General features: G+C 36.4%; 1 protein-coding gene across 1 annotated transcript in view; it reads left to right on the top strand.

Moving 5' to 3' along the window:
* DENND6A (DENN domain containing 6A) overlaps nucleotides 1-20,403 on the top strand; it is a 63,838-nt gene that overhangs the window by 22,474 nt on the left and 20,961 nt on the right. The window contains 9 exon segments of the mRNA XM_030307086.1: nucleotides 3,749-3,861; nucleotides 5,870-5,950; nucleotides 7,289-7,394; nucleotides 8,604-8,683; nucleotides 9,737-9,799; nucleotides 10,782-10,808; nucleotides 10,810-10,838; nucleotides 19,265-19,387; nucleotides 19,914-20,006. Coding sequence (XP_030162946.1) covers nucleotides 3,749-3,861; nucleotides 5,870-5,950; nucleotides 7,289-7,394; nucleotides 8,604-8,683; nucleotides 9,737-9,799; nucleotides 10,782-10,808; nucleotides 10,810-10,838; nucleotides 19,265-19,387; nucleotides 19,914-20,006 — 715 coding nt within the window.

Raw genomic sequence — 20,403 nt, 5'->3', positions numbered from 1 at the left:
CTGTCACTTGATCTTAAAACTTATGTAAGTTAATCCCTATACCTTGGTTTATATAAGGAAAAAATGATTTCCATTAAAATGTTTTCTCATTTTTAATGTTAATAATCAGAAAGGTGTGGTGCAAATAGCATAACTTTTAGGTCTTTTTGGAGTTTTGTAGAGCTTAGTGAATATGTTGGGTAAAGGATGCTTGGAATTCAGTACAATTATAGGTCAGTTGTGGAGTTTTATTTTAGAATAATTGAACATAGCCACTAGAAGTGACTTTAGAGAGTATCTTATGATACCATTTTTGTTGACAAGGAAATTGAGAATCTTAGGTTAAGTGACTTCTAGAACACTAATTATTGACAGACCTGGGACTAGATTCCATTGATCATGGTGCCTTTGTCCTCAGGTCCCAACTTTTCCCCCACGATCACATTCATGTAACCGTTTTTCACATGTAATTGTTATGTTGCTTGTGTAGAGCTGCAGTCTCTTGTTACACTGACAAACTGAATGGCTCATACTAACAGTAGAGATTTATTTTTGATGAGGTTGTAGGGTGTCAGGATTTCCTTGCTCTTTCTAGGTATCATTTTCTGCATAGCAAATGCAAAAAATCTGATCGTCAATCTGTAATGTCTCCTTTCTCATCATAATGATGAGGTCAGAATGGAGAACACAGGTCTAGCAAGATAAGGAGTTGATATTTCTTCCTTTCTTCCTTTCTTTCTCAGGCTTCATGCCTGGCGTGGAGCCCCACACGGGCTTGAACTCATGACCCTGAAATCAAGACCTGAGCTGAGATCAAGAGTCAGACGCTTAACTGACTGAGCCACCCAAGGTGCCCCAAGAGTTGATATTTCTTTAGTAACCTTTAGTGTGTGAAGGGACAGACCTCTGAAACATAAAACAGGAACCATTTACCTCAGTTGACAAGGATAACATGGCTAAAGCTTTTTGACTTGGTGAACTGTCTTCCTGACCAATTCTGTACAGCTTGTGGGTGCAGCTGATTACTGGAAAGTTCTCACAGCATGCCCGTGATTTGAGAATGGAGCTGGATGGGTAGGGAGTTAAGGCTATGGGAGCTTCATTACTTCCCTTTCACAAAATTCAGCATTCTTTGCATTTTCCACATGCTACGTATCTGTTTCTTAAAATCCATTATCTTTTCCTGCTCTATCCTATGATGTGTCTCAGAGAAATTAATGTGTACTTCTTAGTAGCATTTTCTTTTTTTTTTTTTTAATATGTTTTAACATACAGTGTTATATTAGTTTCAGGTGTACAATATAGTGATTAAACAATTCTATACATTACTTAGTGCTCATCACAAGTGCACTCTTTAATCCCTATCACCTATTTCACCCACCCCCCACTGGCAACCATCAGTTTGTTCTCTGTCGTTGAGTCTATTTCTTGGTTTGTGTTTCTCTTTTTCCTTTGTTTTGCTTTTTAAATTCCACGTGTGAGTGAAGTCATGTAGTATTTGTCTTTCTCTGACTTTTTTCACTTAGCATTGTACTCTCTAGATCCATTTTTGTTGTTGCATGTGGCAAAATTTCATTCTTTTTTATGGCTGAATAATAATCCATTGTGTGTATATATATTGTGTATATATTATCCACTCATGTATCGATGGACCTTTGGACAGCTTCCATAATTTGCCTATTGTAAATAATGGTGCAATGAACATAGGGGTGTATATATTCTTTTGAATTAGGTTTTGTATTCTTTGGCTAAATACCCAGTAGTGTGATTACTAGATCACAGGGTAGATCAACTTCTAATTTTTTTGAGGCATCTCCATATTGCTTTCCAAAGTGACTGTACCAGTTTGCATTCCCCCCAGCAGTGCATGAAGGTTCCTTTTTTTCCACATCCTCATCAACACTTATTTCTTGTATTTTTGATTTTAGCCATTCTGACAGGAATGAGATGGTATCTCATAGTAGTTTTGATTTGCATTTTGCTATGATGAGTGATGTTGAGCATCTGTTCATGTCTGTTGGCTCTTTCTTCCCTTTTTTTTTAAAAAAAAAACACAATATTTAAATGTCTAATAAAGGGAAAAATTGAACCATCAATTTATAAATCTCTTGAACTAAAACAATGCTAGGAGTGTTTTCCATTATCTCAGGTTTCATGTGTTTTCCTTATTTTTAAACTATCTATTGTAACAAGTAAAGAAATTGACTTGACCCATCCTCCAGTCCCCTGCCCACTTCATCACCAAAGAAATATTAGTTTCTAGGGGCGCCTGGGTAGCTCAGTCAGTTAAGCAGCTAACTCTTGGTTTTGGCTTAGGTCATGGTCTCATGGTTTAGGAGATCAAGCTCCACATCGGGCTCTGTGCTGACAGCGTGGAGTCTGCTTGGGATTCTCTTCCTCTCCCTTTGACCCTCCCCTTTCCCCGCGTGTGCTCTCTCTCTGAAAATAAATAAACATTAAAAAAAATTAAAAATAAATAAGAAATATTAGTTTCTATAACTGCATTTAGGTATGTTGTTTTTTAAAAAACTTAAACATTAACAAGTTTCTACCTCCTTTGTTGAGAACTTCACGTGCTAAGAAAATATAAGTGCTTCAGTGTGTAATAGTAAATAATAAAATCTTGAGCACATTTCATATTTAATATAATCTTATTAGTTCTTAAATATAATAACCAGGAAGAATTTCAGTGATAAGCTACTTAATATGTCTTTGACTTTTTAGACTATTTATGTTTTTTTTTTTTGTAATTATTGCCAGATAGTTTAGGTAAATTTTACATGTTTTAAGAGGTTTGGTAGAAATGATTAATGTTTAAAGACTTTATTAATCAAAAACCTTTTATTTTATTTTTATTTTTATTTCTAATGTTTATTTTTTGAGAGAGAGAGAGAGACAGAGCATGAGCATGGGAGGGGCAGAGAGAGAGGGAGACACAAAATGCAGGCTTAGGCCCCCAGCTGTCAGCACAGGTCCCAATGCAGAGCTCGAACCCACGAACTGCGAGATTGTGACCTGAGCCGGATGCCTAACTGACTGAGCCACCCAGCCGTTCCTAATCAAAAACCTTTTAAATTAAAATGAGGAAAATAGTGAATCTATTACTTGGGCTCTTCCTGAGTTTGCTATATTATGTCTTTTTAAAAAAAACTTCTCATTGTGAAATACAAAACACATACAAGGTCTAGAAATAGAACTTGCCAGCGCCTTAAAAGCCCTCTCATATTCCCTCATGTCCCCTCCTAAACACTGTTTCCTTCCTCCCTCCAAATACAACCACAATTCTGATTCTTACAGTGATAAGTGTCTTGCTTTTCTTTATACTTTTATCACCCAAGTATGCATCCCTAAACACTATAGTTTAGTTTTGCCTGCTTTAAAAAAAATAACAAAAACTATATAAATGGATTTGAACTGTATACGTCCTTTTGCATTTGGCTTCCTTTTCTCATTATTATGTCTGTGAGTCAACATTACATGCAAACAGTTAAAATTTTTTTTTTAATTACTTGGGGAAAATGGAATAGGAAAATAGTAAGGAGACATAGGAGTTAAGATGTATGTTTTGCTAATGGCTTTGCCTCTAACCAGCAAAGGTAGCTTTGGACAAGTCACTTGAATTCTCAGGATCTCCTTGTTCTCTTCTAAAACATGATAGAATGGGTTTAAACGGTTGATAGGACCTTATTAGCTCTAACATTTGATGAATCTGGGTAAATAAATGTTATGCTATGCTATTCTTAATTACTTTCATTTTTGTTTTCATTAGGTTGTCTTGGAGATACCCAGTTTTGTTTTAGATTTCGACAATCTTCTGGGAGGAGGGTGTCACTGCATTGTCTCCTGGATCATTATGACAAAGATTTACCAGTTTACTTAAAGGTTGGAAAAGTAGCAATAGAAAAAATGTCCATGTGAGAGGAAACTTTAGAACTCAGTTACCTCTAAAGCATTCAGAAATATTTTACTTTTGTGTTATTACTATATTATACTGTTAGATTTCCTAAGTGAGTCTTAATTCATAAGGATTCAGCATGTGAAAGAAAGAAACTTTACAAAGTTACTGTTCTTGAAACATATAATGCCACTGTGAATTTTAGAAATCAATTAGAATGTTGAGGTGGTTTTCTTTCATTTGTTAATACCTCTTTGTTTAGATGTGGAGTTGGGGTGGTACCATACCAGTAAATATCACTTAGAGTTGAAGATTCCCTACTTTATGATAGAATTGTAGTTGTCTCTTTTTGAGCTTTGTTTTCCAGTTATTTATTAAAAACAATTTTAATAATTTAGATGATTTCAGAGTATAGGCTTCTGTTTGGTATTCCATATTTACATCTCTGACTGTGTGAGGCACATTTCCGTCTGGATGTCCTATCAGCACATCCAGTATGACCTCATTTGCCTAAAATCAGCATTTACAGTTAACATCTCTCGTTCCAGTAATGACAGGAACCCTTTCCCAGTTAGCAAAGCTATTACCTTTGAAATGTCTTATAGCCATCTACTCCTTTCCATGACCTTTTGCTTTCGCTATCAACATATTCTTTCAACTGATAATAATAGTTACTATTGACTGGTGCTTATATTCTAGGCACTGTATTAATAAGCTTGTGTTATCTCATCAGTCCTCATAGTGTTCTGAGAGTTTCTTTTGTAAATGAGGGAATTGAGGGCTGATGAGGATAATAATTTTGCCTAGGCATCCCATCTTTTTGGTTTTTTTCAATGTAATGTATTGTATACAGAGTTGTCAGCTAAAGTACATGTATATATTATATAAAAATAAATACAAAATGGCTATCTGTTGCTTAATGAATAAAGAGGCAATGATAGTGCTATTTCCTTGTCCTCACTTTTTGGGCCTTCCAAGATAAGACCTTTACGTTTCCAGTTTCCAACTTTATCTCCTTTCTGTACATGTGCCACATTTTAACCAAACTGAACTATGTGCTTTTTCCTGAGGTAGCTTGTATTTTTCAGTCTCTGTGTGTTTGTTTTTGCTCAAACTCCTGGCTCTCTAAACCTGGGATGTTTTTGTCTTTGTTTAACTCCTATGCATCCTTCAATGCCCCATTCGAAAACAGCTGCCTCTATGAAATCTTTACTGATCCCCATAGACAGAAGTAATCTCTTCCCTCTTGGCCTCCCTGTAACACTTTGTGGTTTCTTCATAGTACCTACCTTGAGGTTTGTTTTTGTCCCTCATAGATTGTGGTCTTCTTAAGGAACTATATCTGATGCATCTTTTAACTTCTGTAACACAATGCCTTGTTCAAAGTAGATGGTCAATAAATATTTGTGCAAAGAATAATCAGTTAGGAACTGGGTTAAAGTTTATTTCATTAGGATGTAAAAACTTCTTATGTTTTTTGGAATGTATTTACTTTCAAATTATATTTTGATAAATATTTCAGTGTTTCATTTTTATTAGGTAAAAATAGAACTGATTATGTAACATTCAGATTGGCATTTAACTCCTTTTTTTCCTCTCTCAAAATTTTACATTAGGATACTTCATTTTATTAAGACTGACCCCTAACTCATACTTGTAGGCACAATTTAAAAATATACATGTAGCATTGGAGAAAACGTAGAATTTGATTGTTTCCTGACGTCTATTAACTAGTACAGACATGAATAAACAACGTAAGCTGAGGAGGTTATAATGGGAAAAATCTGATTTTAGTACTTTAGTTGAAATTATTTCACCTTTGGACAAGCTCCAAGTTTATATCTGCCAGTTACTATCAGGATTGTGTTGGTGGAAAAGCATAACTAGATCTTTGTGTGTATTTCATATCTCAGTTCAGGTTTGTAAAGGAATGTGATGTTAATAATAACACAAGGATGGCAATATGTATTTTTTTATTTGTCACTTCTTTCATAGAAGGATCCTGCTTATTTTTACGGATATGTGTATTTCCGACAAGTTCGAGATAAAAGTCTAAAAAGAGGCTACTTCCAGAAGGTAAATTTCATATGCACTAATAGGGAAATTGTTTTTATACTGTGGCTAGAAAAATAGAAACTGAATAGTCTTTAAAGTCTTTGATATTTTATCTTTAAACATACTAGAACTTACATTTTTTTTTGTTTTTTTAGATTATAGATACCTGTCCCTAGATTTTTTTTTTTTTTTTTTTTTTTAAAGTAGGTCTCATGCCCAGGACCCTGAGATTAAGATGTGAGCTGAGAATCAAGAGTTGGATGCTTAACCGACTGAGCTACCCAGATGCCCCTGTCCCTAGATTTTTAACTGGGATTGAATTTTGCCTTTCTGCTATCTCTGTGCTAGATTCCTGACAGTTATACATATTGTATGAAATTGTTAAAAGCCAAATGAATCTGCTTAATTTCCACATTTTGGGATGAGGAAAAGAATGAACAGATGATTTTTAATATCGTTACAACTAATAAAAGTCTGCAGTATCTTTTTTTGAACAGCTAAGAGTCACTAAATTACATCTTAGCAACATCTTAATCATTAGTATTTCCATTCTAAATGTACAGTCATTTTATTTTCTTTAAAAAAAAAATTAGGGGCACCTGGCTGGCTCAGTCAGAAGAGCATGCAACTCTTGATGTTGGGTTTGTTAGTTTGAGCCCCACATTGAGTGTAGAAATTACTTAAATTGATTAATTAGTTAATTAAAAAATCCCAATCATCATTAAAAATAATAATTGGTTCTGATTTAATTACAGCTAACAGGGACACACCTTTACCTTTTGTAACTAGAATGTGCCTTGACCACTAATTGATATTGAATGGAAAGGTAAAAAGTAGTTTTCAAGAGAAATAGATGAAAAAATTGGCATAATCCATATCTGAATTGGCCCAACTATAAAGTCAGAGTTTCTAAGTATATGGTTATGATCATTGAAAACTAAAATAACAGCAATCATAGGTCTTAGTTTGAAAAAGCATCACAATTTGCTCTTCCTATATTAGGAAGAGTTCATCTCACTAATTCCTGGTAGAACTGCTTTGCTAATGACAGTAGTAGCGAGGCCTTGGAAATTATCCATAATATTTGTCTCTTTATAGGAAATTCTTTTTCCTGGAGAGCAGGAGAATCTGTGAATATGCCCTTATGCTCTTAAGGTGTAATAATAAGGTTAAAGTTCTTGCATTCTGCTACTGTAGTTTTATGTAGTTTTTCTTTTAACCGTTTACTGCAAAAACTTTCTTTCAAAATCCACACTTTTTGCTGAATTTAGCTTGTTAGTAATTGATTTTATAAGAAATGACAAATTTAAATTATAATCATCAGTAAAATAAAAAATCATGTTTCTTTTTTCTCTCCAGTCCTTGGTTTTGATCAGCAAACTACCTTACATTCATTTTTTTCATACCGTGCTCAAACAGATAGCACCAGAGTATTTTGAAAAGAGCGAACCTTATTTGGAAGCAGGTAAGTTAAATACTGTGTGACTTAGATACTTTATGAAGGAGTTTTAAAAATTTTCCTGGAAATGACTGATAAATATAAAGTTGACTTTCTAAAAAATTTAATTAAGAATTTTAAGGGCTAGGGACACCTGGGTGGCTCAGTCAATTAAGCATCTGACTCTTGATTTCACCTCAGGTCATGATCTCACAGTTCATGAATTCAAGCCCCATGATGGGCTCTGAGCTGACACCACAGAACCTGCTTGGGATCCTCTGTCCCTTTCTCTCTGCCCCTCACCCACTCTCTCTCCCTCTCTCTCAAAATAAATAAATAAACTTAAATAATATCTCTTAAAAATTGTTTTAAAAAAGAAGAATTGTAAGGGCTATATGGTAGGAGAGAGATGAAAAGCTATTCTTCATCTTTACCTACAAACACAAAAGACCGTATCTTTTATTATCTCCTTTTGCAGCATAGATGATGCCTATTTATTAGGTTAATGATGAACAAATATGAAGTTGACAGCTCTGCTTCTCAGAGTAGTGTTTAAACAAATCTTTATGTCACTCAATGCAGAGGCCTCTATTGAGTGTTATGTTTTTGTTGCTAATTTGGGTAGTGATGAGTGAATAGGAAAACTCCCTTTCAAAAAATTTATGAACTAGTTTGTATCTTAGATCATAGGTATATTTCAGGGTGCCTGGGTGGCTCAGTTGGTTAAATGTCAGACTCTTGATTTCGGCTCAGGTCATGATCTCATGCATGGTTCATGAATTCAAGCCCCATGTTGGGCTCTGGGCTGCCAGTGCGGAGCCTGCTTGGGGATTCTCTCTCCCTCTCACTCTGTCCCTCCCTCTCTCTTCTCTCTCTCAAAATAAACAAATAAACTTAAAAAAAAAAAAAAGAACACAGGTGTATTTCTGGTGAAATGCAAGATATTTCACCACTTTTACTTTCTGTTACCTTTTTAATTTTTTCTTTTTTTAGTTTTTATTTTATTTTAGAGCAAGAACATGTAAGTGGGGAGAGGGATAGAGGGAGAGAAAGAGAGAGAGAGAAATTGAAGCAGGCTCCATGCTCAGTGCAGAGTGTGATACAGGGCTTGATCCCACGACCCTAGGATCATGACTGAGCCACACAGGCGCCCCTGGAGTTCTAATTTCTAATGTTTCATTTTTCATATTTTGCAATTTAAACTTATACTAAGGAAAGATTGTATTATTTTTTCAGCTTGTAATGATGTTGATCGATGGCCTGCCCCAGTGCCAGGGAAGACATTACACCTGCCTATTATGGGGGTTGTAATGAAGGTAATAGCTTTTATTTCATTTGTCTCCTTTTCTAGAGAACTCTAGGAAGTTCATAGATGAGTTTTGCTTTTTAACTTCCTAATAATGTTCAATGTCAATATTGCTATCATTTGTATGTGAGGAGTTAGAGATCCCACAGTTCATCCTGCTGTACAGAACCATTAGTTACACAACTCCAGGGGCTACCTGTCCCATTTCATCCTTAGGGTTTTACACAAGGGTGTCATTCTTGTATAATACATGTGACTGTAAATGCAGCCTTTGAGACTTCTGCAACTCCATGGCCCTCCAGAGATGGGTGGCATTGCAGAATACTTGTAGAGTCAAGTATGAATTAGTAAAAATGGGAAGAAATTAGGAAAGCCATTGGTTCTTAGTAATAATTTCTTCATGGTGTGATGTCAGACCAAACATGCCCATCCCAGGATATGGTGCTTTTATTCAGTTTTCTTTTCTTTTTTTAAAAATGGAATAGCATTTTGCTCTCAGGCTTTGTATGAATGTGCTGTAGTGCTTTTGCAATTCATTTTCAAATTGGACTTATTTTTGGCAATGCTGTGTTTTTAGATGTACTTACTTCTGTAGGATGTGTTCTGTTTTTTTCCCTGGGAGATTATCAAAGTGGTACTCCTAGCTCTGGGTTGTGAGTTCTCATGGTTTCCTGTGAGATTTATCCCATAATTTGGCAAGCTTGAGAGGGTGTGTTTGGGTGTGTGTATATTAATGAAGCAAAGAATGGAACAATAAATAGGAAGCAGTATGAAGTTGATGCTCTTTTCTGTTTTTCAGCACATTTGCTTCTCAGTGAGTAGTGATTTCCATGTGTATGGGAATATGGAGACATTGGTTCACTTACCTTCTGTGACTAAAGATAAATAAGACTGTAGTTTTAAAATCTGATATAAATACTTTGTTTTATGGATTTTTATGCATTGCTGAGTGTACTGTTTTAGTGGTAAGAGTGTTTCTGATCCCTCGTTGTAGTGGGAGTCGCAGACCATATAAAGGACATTCTTTTATAGCCAAAGTTAATTTCTTCTCTGTCTCTTCAAGGTACAGATTCCCACATGTCATGACAAGCCTGGGACAACTCAAATAGCGCAGTTAACTCAGCAGGTAGTGTGGTACTGTGGTAGAATAATCCAGCATATATAGTCTCTTTAACAGAATTCTTAAACTAGCAAATATAGAGCTTCTTGGGTTTATGATATATTTCTGAATATTACTGAAATATCCCATTAAATAATTTTGTAATAAATTGATAATAAACTTTCTAATGTTTCTCAGATTGTTTTCTTGTTGTTATCTAGCAGACACTGGAGAACTCAATTTATAATGTAACTGTGAGGACTAGGGGAAAGTACATAAAACCTCTTACCTTCTTAGAAGAATGGTCAACAGGCTTTTGTTTTTAGGAAACTCAGTCAAAGGATTCTGTAGTTATGATTGCTTTTCATTTCCCCCACAGTCACATCTGTTCATGGTGGGGTTGAAATTTTTGGTTTTTTTTTTTAAATTTTTTTAATGTTTTTATTTATTTTGAGACAGAGAGAGACAGAGCATGAGCAGGGGGAGGGGCAGAGAGAGAGGGAGACACAGAACCTGAAACAGGCTCCAGGCTCTGAGCTGTCAGCACAGAGCCGGAAGTGAGGCTCAAACTCACGGATTGTGAGATTATGACCCGAGCTGAAGTCAGCCTCTCAACCGACTGAGCCACCCAGGCGCCCCGGTTGAAGTTTTTATTTGAAATGTTTTAACTGGTATATTAACACTACCATTGTTTGAATTGAATTAAAATAGAAAGCAGTAGGAAAACTAATTTTTCCTGTTATATACATATATCAACTGGTATAATGCAGTTGTGAATTAATCTGTCCTCTATTAGATTAATGTTTTATCCAAGGAATCTGTCATCCTTGACCTTCTGCTGTGTTAGGAGGGATTGCTAAGGCCCAATCTCTTTGTGGCTGCTCCTGGAGGAAGAGAATCTTAAAGATAGGGCAATATGGCTTATTGATCACAAGATAGATAGGCATTTTTAAAAAATGAATTTCTGTAATTTTAGTGATATCTTCTGTATTTTTTCTCTTTATCTCAGGCAGACACACATATATCTGTTATTTTAACCTACTGTTCATGAGGTGGATCTTTTCAGGTAAATTTTATTAAGTGCCTTTCCTCCTTTGCTTTGTGATATTGTTTTTAATTTCTTTAGAAAATGAATGTTCTTAAATGTGGAAAAAACTGGAAAAAAATAGTCATATTGTGTTTCACAGGTTATAAATCAATGGTTCATCCCTAATGCATGTTACGACATTTGATGATTAGGGAAATTTGGATGTGGTTGGCTATTACATGGTAGAAACAAATTATTTTTTGTTTGGTTTGGTGTGAGAATGGTATTGTAATGATGTAAGAAAATGGACTTGATTTTTAAAGATGAATTTTTAACTATTTTGAAGTGAAATGTCATGAGGTTTGTGTTTTATTTTAAAATACTTCAGTAAGGGGTGCCTGGGTGGCTCAGTTGGTTAAGTGTCTGACTTCGGCTCAGGGCACGATCTCACGGTCTGTGGGTTTCAAGCCCTGTGTCGGGCTCTGTGATGACAGCTTGGAGCCTGGAGCCTGCTTCGGATTCTGTGTCTCACTCTTCTTTCTGCCCCTCCCCCTGCTCGTGCTCTGTCTCTCTCTCTCTCTCTCTCTCTCAAAAACAATAAATAAACATTAAAAAAAATTTTTTTTAATATTTACTAAGAAGTGTCCAGCTAGCTTAGTTCGCAGAGCCTAAGACTTAAAATACGTCCGTAAGAAAAAATTAATGAAGTAAAAATGGTAAAATATTGTTAACTCTAGATGATAGGTTAAATGGGGGTTCTTACACTACTGCCTTTGTTTTTCGTATGTTTGAAGCTTTTTAAAATGCAAAATAAAAAAAGAGAATCTAGCACATAAAAAAAGAACAGGGAAAAGTACCAATGCCTGTGCCTTACCCAGGGCAGCTGAATAGAAATCTCTGGATTAGTGCCCAAGTTCCAGCTCCTGGGTAGATCTCCTTGGCTTGAGAACCACTGTTGTTGCAGAGCAGTTATTAAATAGTAATACATGCAATTGGGAGTCATGTGAAAGGCTTAGAATGGGATTTTTGGTTTGGGGTGTATGTGGAATTTTGTGTATGTGTGACCTTTAAACTACATGGAATACTACTTCAGAGGATGATTAGTTCTATATGCTTGATTTGTTTTATACACTTGGGCCCTAGCACAGCCTATTAATCCCACTTCTAGGAATTTATCCTGTAAAATGAAAGCATACTCCTCACAAAGACCTATATGCAAATGTTTATAGCAGCTCTATTCATACCAGCCTAAAACCCAGAAACTGCATTTGTCCATAAGCTGGTAAATGGATAAACAAATGTGATTCTACATGTGTGTGGAATACTACTTAGCAGTTAAAAAAAGACAGCACTATTGATACAGCCAGCAACATAGGTGACTCTCAGAAGTGTTATGTTTGGCAAAAGGAACCAGATTTTAAAGAGCTACTTACTAGTGACTCCATTTATAGATATTCTAGAAAAGGGACAGAAATCAGCTCAGTGGTTGCCTGGAGGGTGGGAGAGGGAAATTGAGTAAAAGGGATGAGGGAATTTTGGAGTGATGGAAGTGTTTTATATCTTTGCTAAGTGTAAATGTTTCTGTATGTAAATGATAAATCTTTTTTTTTTAATTTATTTTGAGAGAGAGAGAGACAGAGTGAGAAGGGCAGAGAGAGAGGGAGACAAGGAATCTGAAGCAGGCTCCAGGCTCTGAGCTGTCAGCACAGAGCCCGATGCGGGGCTCGAACTCACGAACCGTGAGATCATGACCTGAGCTGACGTCTGGCGCTTAACCGACTAAGCCACCCAGGCACCCCCGTAAATGATAAATCTTAAAAACAAATTGATTTCTTTTAAAACATTTTTAATGTTTATTTATTTTTGAGAGAGAGAGAGAGAAAACATGCAAGTGGGGTAGGGGCAGAGAGAGAGGGAGACAGAAAATCCAAAGCAGGCTCTGCACTGTCAGCGCAAACCCGGATCCAGGGCTCGAACTCACAAGTCGGACTCTCAACCAACTGAGCTACCCAGGCACCCCTCAAATTGATTTTCTTTTAAAAAATTAAGTGTTGTAGCATTCTTAGAATAAGAGAAGTGCCCCCCCAAATACATGAATAATTATACAGGAAAAATACACTAAGAAGGATCCATACTGTTAGTAGTTTTGATACTTCACTTCGTTTAGGAATAAGTGAAGCACTGGCACAAGTTGATATAGAATTTGATTACCAGACTTGTTTTCTTTTGAACTGCTGGGTGCAAGTCTTAATGCCTTTCAGTTTATCAGTATCTTTGCTTTCATGGCAATTAATTATTCCTACCGCTAACACTTTTTATTAGCATATATCTTTTCTCCTGATTATGAATGACATGTTATTGTTTTTAAAGTAGTACAAGTTAGTGTGTTGTTCTTTTAATTCTTGTTGCTCAGGAGGTGAGAAAATGGAAACTTGAACAATAATAGTCCCACACAGAGAGAGCATTGCACCAAGCATTTAACATCTGATGTTCAGATTAGTGCTTCGTCCATGATGGCACTCTTCATTTGTTTGTGGAGAGCTTACATTGTACATTTATCTGTGAATAAGAGTTTAAATGTTTATCATTATATTGAAGGTGAATTTTTATACCCACAATTAGCTTGAGAGCAAAGGAAAGAGACCTGGAAAGATGTTTGGAGCTGAGTGCCAGAGATGCAGTTGAGTATAAGGGCTTGTCACCCTCCTTCTAGCAAGTCAAGGCTTGTTAAGCTACCACGTATCCATGGACCTGGCTTTCGTTTCAGCCCTCTCAATCATGTACATAGTCTTCTCATTCAGTTTTTAAGTTGGGCTTAGAATTGAGGGATGGTTTTCTGTTGAAATAAATGGACATTCTCTTGCCTGGAGTCAAGGACGTTTTACCTAATGATACTTGCTGTTGGTTCTTCACGCAGCAGGAGGCATATCAGTGATGTGTTGTCATCTTCCTCTTTGCCCTCATCTTGAGAATGAGCCATCTTGGCTTTCTACCCCCACTGGCAGGATAGATAACAGTTATGAGTGTTTTGTGTTTCAAAGAGTGTAAAGTCTATTGCTATTACTACATAAATCTGATGTGTCTGATGCTCTTTGATGTTAGTTTAATTTTCAAGATTATAATAACATGGTATATCTTTCTGAAAAAGGTTGAAACCTTTATTTATCTAGTTATTTATGTATGTATCTATTTATTCATTTATTTATCTATTTGGAGTAAGTTTCTCCATTTTTGCCAGAGGAGGCTTTTGGCAGGGGTGGGGAGCAGTAGAGCTTAGCATAAAGCGTGCCACTCCAGAGTGGAGATATAAAATAATACTGAAAAAATATCCTATGATTTTCCTACAGAACTCTCATTTTAGTAATTTTACACTGCAGTTAATTAGGCACATACCATCAATATTTAGTTAAAGTTCGAGCTGGAGATAGGTTTCTTCTTGAATATTTAATACTTATCTCCCCTAATAAAAGTACTTTATATAATAGATATTTCTAATGTACTATAATTTCATAGAATGCTTCATCTTATAACTGTACTTGCTGTCTGTTTTGCCCTTACTGAGAATATATTACATACTTGTGAGAAAACATAATTTCCAGCTTTAATGCCTTAAGGGCATCCCACTATTAAATGTATACTTACCCACATACACACACTTACCACTTTCTGTAAATTTGTGATTGTTTCAAAATTATATATATATATATATATGTTTATATTTGTAAATGTATATGTGTATACATGCATATAGATAGTTGAAGAATCATAAATTTACAGAAAAGTAGTAAGTATATATAGAAAACTTTTTTCCTTGAACCAGTGGATAGTCATTTGAAGGACCTGATGTTCCCATCATCTCTGAATACTTTAGAGTCTATTTCGTACAAATAAGGATATAATGCAGCCATCCAAATCGGGAAGTTAACATTGATAATATTATTTAATTCAGATGTCACCAGTAGTCAGAATTTTCTGTTGCATTTCCTTGTCCTGTCTCTTCTGTCTCTCTTTCAGTCTGGAATAGATCTTCAAGTCTTCTTTTCATACACCTAAGCTTCTTGTGGTTACAAGACAGTTATTTTGCAGGAATCCCTGCGTTTAGGTCTGTCTGGGATTTACTCAAAATTAGATTCAAGCTCTGCATGTTTGACATGGAGGTAGCTTGCGTTATTACTGGTGACGTTTACTTTGTGGTATTCTCCAAGCTTCTGATTGGTAGTTACTCGTTTTCTTTTTGTGAATAAGTATTTTGTGGGGAGGCACTTTGAAACTATGTATATGAGTATTTATTGCTGTGTAATAAATTACCCCAATATTTAGAGGCTTGAGAGAACAAATAGTACTTCATACACTTTCTGAGGGTTAGGAATCTGGGAATGGCTTTAGCTAGATGGTTCTAGCTCTAAATCTCTTATGACGTTGCAGTCAAAATACCAGCTAGGGTTTTTAGTCATTTGGACAAATGGGGCATGAGTATCTGTTTCCCTAAAAGGCTTACTTGGCTGCTGGCTGGAGGTCACCATTTCTTGTGGATTTTAGCAGGAGCCTCATTTCTAGCCATGTGGACTGGCCCATAGGGCAAGTTGAATGTTCTCACAGTATTGGGCAGGTGATCTGAGAAGGCAGAAGCCAAAATGTCTTTTATGACCCAACCTTCAAAATTGCACACTGTTGCTTTACCTTATTCTGTTTGTTACATGTAAACCAATAACGTAGCCCACAGCTAAGAGGGGGAGGATTGGGCTCCCATGGTTTTTTTTGTTGTTGTTGTTGTTTTTTAAATGTTATTTTTGAGGGGGGTGGGGAGGGAGACAGAGCAGGGTTGGGGGAGGGGCAGAAAGAGAGGGAGACACAGAATTCAAAGTAGGCTCCAGGCCCTGAGGTGTCAGCTCAGAACCCAACACAGGGCTCTAACCCATGAACTGCAAGATCATGACCTGAGCTGAAGTTGGATGCTTAACCACTTAACCAACTGAGCTAGGCTTCCATGGTTTAAAAGGAGTGTCAAAGAATTTGTAGAAATATTTTAAATCATTACATTGTGTATATTTTATGGGCTGTTGTTTTTTTCTATTTTATTCAATAGGTTATTAAAATCCATTATCATTTGGTGTTCCAGGTGTCCCCAATTTGGTCAGTGACACTTGTCTTCAAGTTGGCCTCTGTTTTGTTTTGTTTTGTTTTTTTACATATCCTTGTCATTCTTTTTTTTTTTAATTTTTTTTTAACGTTTATTTATTTTTGAGACAGAGAGAGACAGAGCATGAATGGGGGAGGGTCAGAGAGAGGGAGACACGAATCTGAAACAGGCTCCAGGCTCTGAGCTGTCAGCACAGAGCCTGACGCGGGGCTCGAACTCACGGACTGCGAGATCATGACCTGAGCCGAAGTCGGACGCCCAACCGACTGGGCCACCCAGGCGCCCGATCCTTGTCATTCTTTAAGCATTTCCTTCCTTCTTTTTTTTTTTAAAGTCTATTCATTTATTTTTGAGAGAGAGAGAGAGCACGAGTGGGGGGTGGGTGAGGGGAGAGAGAGAGAGAGAGAGAGAAAATCCTAAGCAGGCTCTGCACTGTCAGCACAGAGCCTGATGTAGGCTCAAATTCATGAACCATGAGACCGTGACTGGAGCCAAAACAAAGAGCTGGACACTTAACTGACTGAGCCACTTAGGGACCCTGAAACACTTCCTTGCTTTCTAGTATAAAATGTGCCAAGCTTATCTTTTTTTTTTAATTAAAAAAAGATATATAATTCACATACCATAGTATTCGCTCTTTTAAAATATACAATTCACTGGTTTTTACTGTATTTCACAAAGTTGTGCAATCATTACTGCTATCTAGTTCTAGAACATTTTCATCACTTCAAAAAGTAACCCTGTACCCAGTGGCAGTTATTCCCCATCTCTCTCCTCTACCAGCCTCTGGGAACCACTAATCTACTTTCTATCTCCATCCATCGATTTGCCTCTTTGGGGCATATCATATAAATAGAATCCTAAAATATGTGGCTTTTTGTGTCTGCTTACACTTAGCAAATCATTTCCATGGTTTATCCGTGCAGTAGCCTGAATCATTATTTGATTCACTTTATGATGTTCTGTTGTGTGGATACCACATTTTATTTATCCATTAATTCACTGAAGGATATTTGGATGGTTTCTACTTTTTGACTGTTACATATAATGCTACTACAAACATTTGTATATAAGCTTTTGCGTGGACCTATGTTTTCTTGGGTGCCAAGATTTTCTTGTATTTTTCTTCCTTAGCCCTGGAATCACCCATTTCTTCAAAAAGCCTTGACTTTTTTTTAGTGGAGAATAGGATTCAGAAGCCAAAATCTGGGTACTGGTTGAGCTCATTGCTATTGGAATATCACTGATTTTAGGCCCTCTCAGTGGACAGAGCTAGGGAGTATACATATATATATACACATACATACATATATTTGTAAAGGGATGCATATGTACCTACTCATATAATACGTATACATTTTTGCATATGTATTTCTATATCTGTATTTATTGAAAACCCTAAAGTCACACCAGTACCCCCAATTCCAATCCTACAAGACAAGGTTCACTCTAGTTTTTTCTATATTGGTATTTCTTTTCCCTTTCTGAGGAACTACCTCCTATTATTCTTAATTTATTTACTTATTTGATCAGTCCTTGTTAGTAACAAGTATCTCATCGCTGCTTAAACCCTCTCCTCCGTGCAGATGACTTTCTTACCCAACTTGGGCTCTGACACTCCACACCCACCTGCCCTTCATAGATACCCTTCCTCAACCTTCTCAGGCTGTGCTCCATGCCAGATTCCCCCCATGTGGTTATGCTCCTACCCCAGTTAGGCTTCTGTATTGCACATTTAGGCCCCCTATCCATATGCTTGCTTGTGCTCTGGCTCCCGATGTTAGGCCAACCCCCAGAGGAAAGCCCTCCTTACCCTACAGTGCTCCTATACCTCATCCCAGACCACCTCTCCATGCACACACCCTATTCCCCCTGCTCTTACATTCCACCGTGGACAACTTCAACACACTCTGGCTCTGACACTTCATACCAGGCTGCCCCTCCAGGCCCCTCACACTTCTGGCCTGTCATCTCAAACCAGATCACCTTCACACATGTACACCTTCCTCACCACGTTTGGGTTCCAGCAGCCCCACAGCAAGTTACCTTCTCCATGTGAACGTCTCCCTTATCTCACATAAGCCCTCACACCCTGCTCTGAGCCATCATGTCTTCCTTTCTCTCCTGGCAGAGATGCCTACCATGCACCATGTTCTGTTTTAGGATTGAATTGTTTAGGAAAGGAAGAGGAAGAAGAGCTCGTTTGTCTTATCCTTGAACTGTTTATTATTTTGCTTTGGGTGTTTTTGCACTTCCTTCACATTTGTATTCTTGCTTTTGAATAGTTAAAACTAAATTTCCCTAATTTCCATTCCACAAATCTGTTTTATATTTTTGCATGTAAGCTTTTTTCTTTTTCTTTCTTTCCTTCTTGTTTAATTTTTCTTGTTTTCTTCAAAATATTTACACTAGAAATTCAGATGCAAGAAAGCAATATTAATGAAATAGGTCTACCATATGGTACAATTTAATAATTACTTATATGCTTTTATTATTGTCAGTCATTCTGTGTCAATATGTTGCATTTCATTTTCTAAAAATTGGAATCAGTCAAATTGATATGGTTTTTAATGTGGACAAAAGAGACTTACTTTCTGCCTTTCTTTGTTTCTTGTGTGTATATATGTTTTTAACTGGGTAGATTGATTATGATTTTTATAAATAGATAAGTATTTTTCCTCCAATCTAGTAGGAAAAGTTGTTACCTAATGGAAGAAATTACTAAATAAGTAAAAGTTACCAAATGTCTGAGGCTAAGCAGTGTGCCAGAGCTCTGTTCTGATAGGCTTCCATCTAGTTCCAGGGCTACTATAAAAATCTGCAGCATTTCTGTAAGGGAAGGATCTGCCCAGGAAATCCTTCTGTTGGGCCTTCGAACTCCCCCTTGTGATTTGTTTCCATCATTTTTTAACATTGAATGCCTTGGCTCTTAAATTAATTACATCCAATAAATATCCTTTGGAAAATTGATTTTTCTTGTTTCCTTCAAAATTTTACAACAGAAATTCAAATGTAAGAAAGCAATAATGATGAAATAAATCTACCATATGGTATAATTTAATAATTATTTTATGTGCTTTTATTATTTGTCAGCCATTCTGTGTCAATATATCTCGTTTCATTTTCTAAAACTTGGAATGAGTCAAATTCATATTTTTTTAATGTGGACTAAAGAGACTTATGCATCACCGTATTCTAAATGAATTTGTATGTCACAACAAGGTACAATAGCTGGAAGAATTTATATCAGTATGAAGTTTTTAGAATGATTAAGAACTTAAAAAACAGGGTTGGAAAATACTTCTACCATATAAACACCTTTTAGGTGTTTCTGCCCAGTTTTCCTTCATAGTCAGATGCTTTGGGAGCTGGTCCTGTTGGGGGAGCCCCTCGTGGTCATGGCGCCGTCACCATCAGAGTCGTCAGAGACTGTATTGGCACTTGTGAAGTGAGTATATTTGGTTCCTGATGGTGATAGTTGCAGCATTTTTCCATCTGTGTTATGTTTGCACACTCATTGCACTGATCCAGACAACACCTCTCTTATAAGAAGGGTGCTCATTATAGCCCCGTTTCATGGATGAGATAAGTAATTCATGCTCCAAGAGGGCTGGAACCATGGGGGGTTTTTTTGCTTTGATTGATAGAACAAGAAACATTCATTCACTTATGCAAAGTTGGTACCTGACAACTTTGCATGAATGGTCAGTGTCTAGTAAAAGACATGTAACTAGGGAATGGTAATGCCAGAATTTCAACCCATCTTCTGCCCCAAGTCCCGTGTTCTTTCAATACTCCATTTCATATTATTATGTATTTCCATTTGTCTTTCTGATTTCCTGAAATAAGTTTGCTGTTTACTGAAATAAGTAATCCTATGTGGGTATACTGTGTGTTATTGATGTTTTATAGTTATTGAGTAGGGCCTTTAATTTCTGTGTCCTTTGTTTAAAATGTTCTTCTTTCCTCCACAGCTGTATTTCTCCATTAAAGTACTTCAGTGACTTCCGACCTTACTTCACTATTCATGATAGCGAATTCAAAGAATATACTCGTACTCAAGCCCCGTGAGTAAACAAAATAATTTTTATTGACCAAGTATTTCCTATATAACCAAATTATGTAAAATTAAATTTTGAACTTATTGGCATCTTGATTTGGTAAAGGAAGGTTTGATGAACTGCTTGTAATACTTCTACCTGTCAAGTGTCAAACTTGTTTTCTTTTCAATGATTTTATTTATTAGTGGAGGATGTATTGTCATCAATAGCCATCTGATTATACTTTGAGTTGTTTTCTTGCCTTCTGTTATCTCTTGTTGCTCTATAACTTCCTTTTCCTTCTTCTTCGTTGAATTGGCATGGAAACATCAAAATTCTTCCCAATATATTAAAGGGAAAAAATTATCTTACCCTTTCCCCCTTAGCTCCTGCTCTATTGCTTACCTTCTTTTCATAGTGAAAT

Source organism: Lynx canadensis, chromosome A2, assembly GCF_007474595.2.
Source record: "Lynx canadensis isolate LIC74 chromosome A2, mLynCan4.pri.v2, whole genome shotgun sequence".
Taxonomy (NCBI): Eukaryota; Metazoa; Chordata; class Mammalia; order Carnivora; family Felidae; genus Lynx; species Lynx canadensis.
This window is presented reverse-complemented; position numbering and strand designations above follow the sequence as displayed.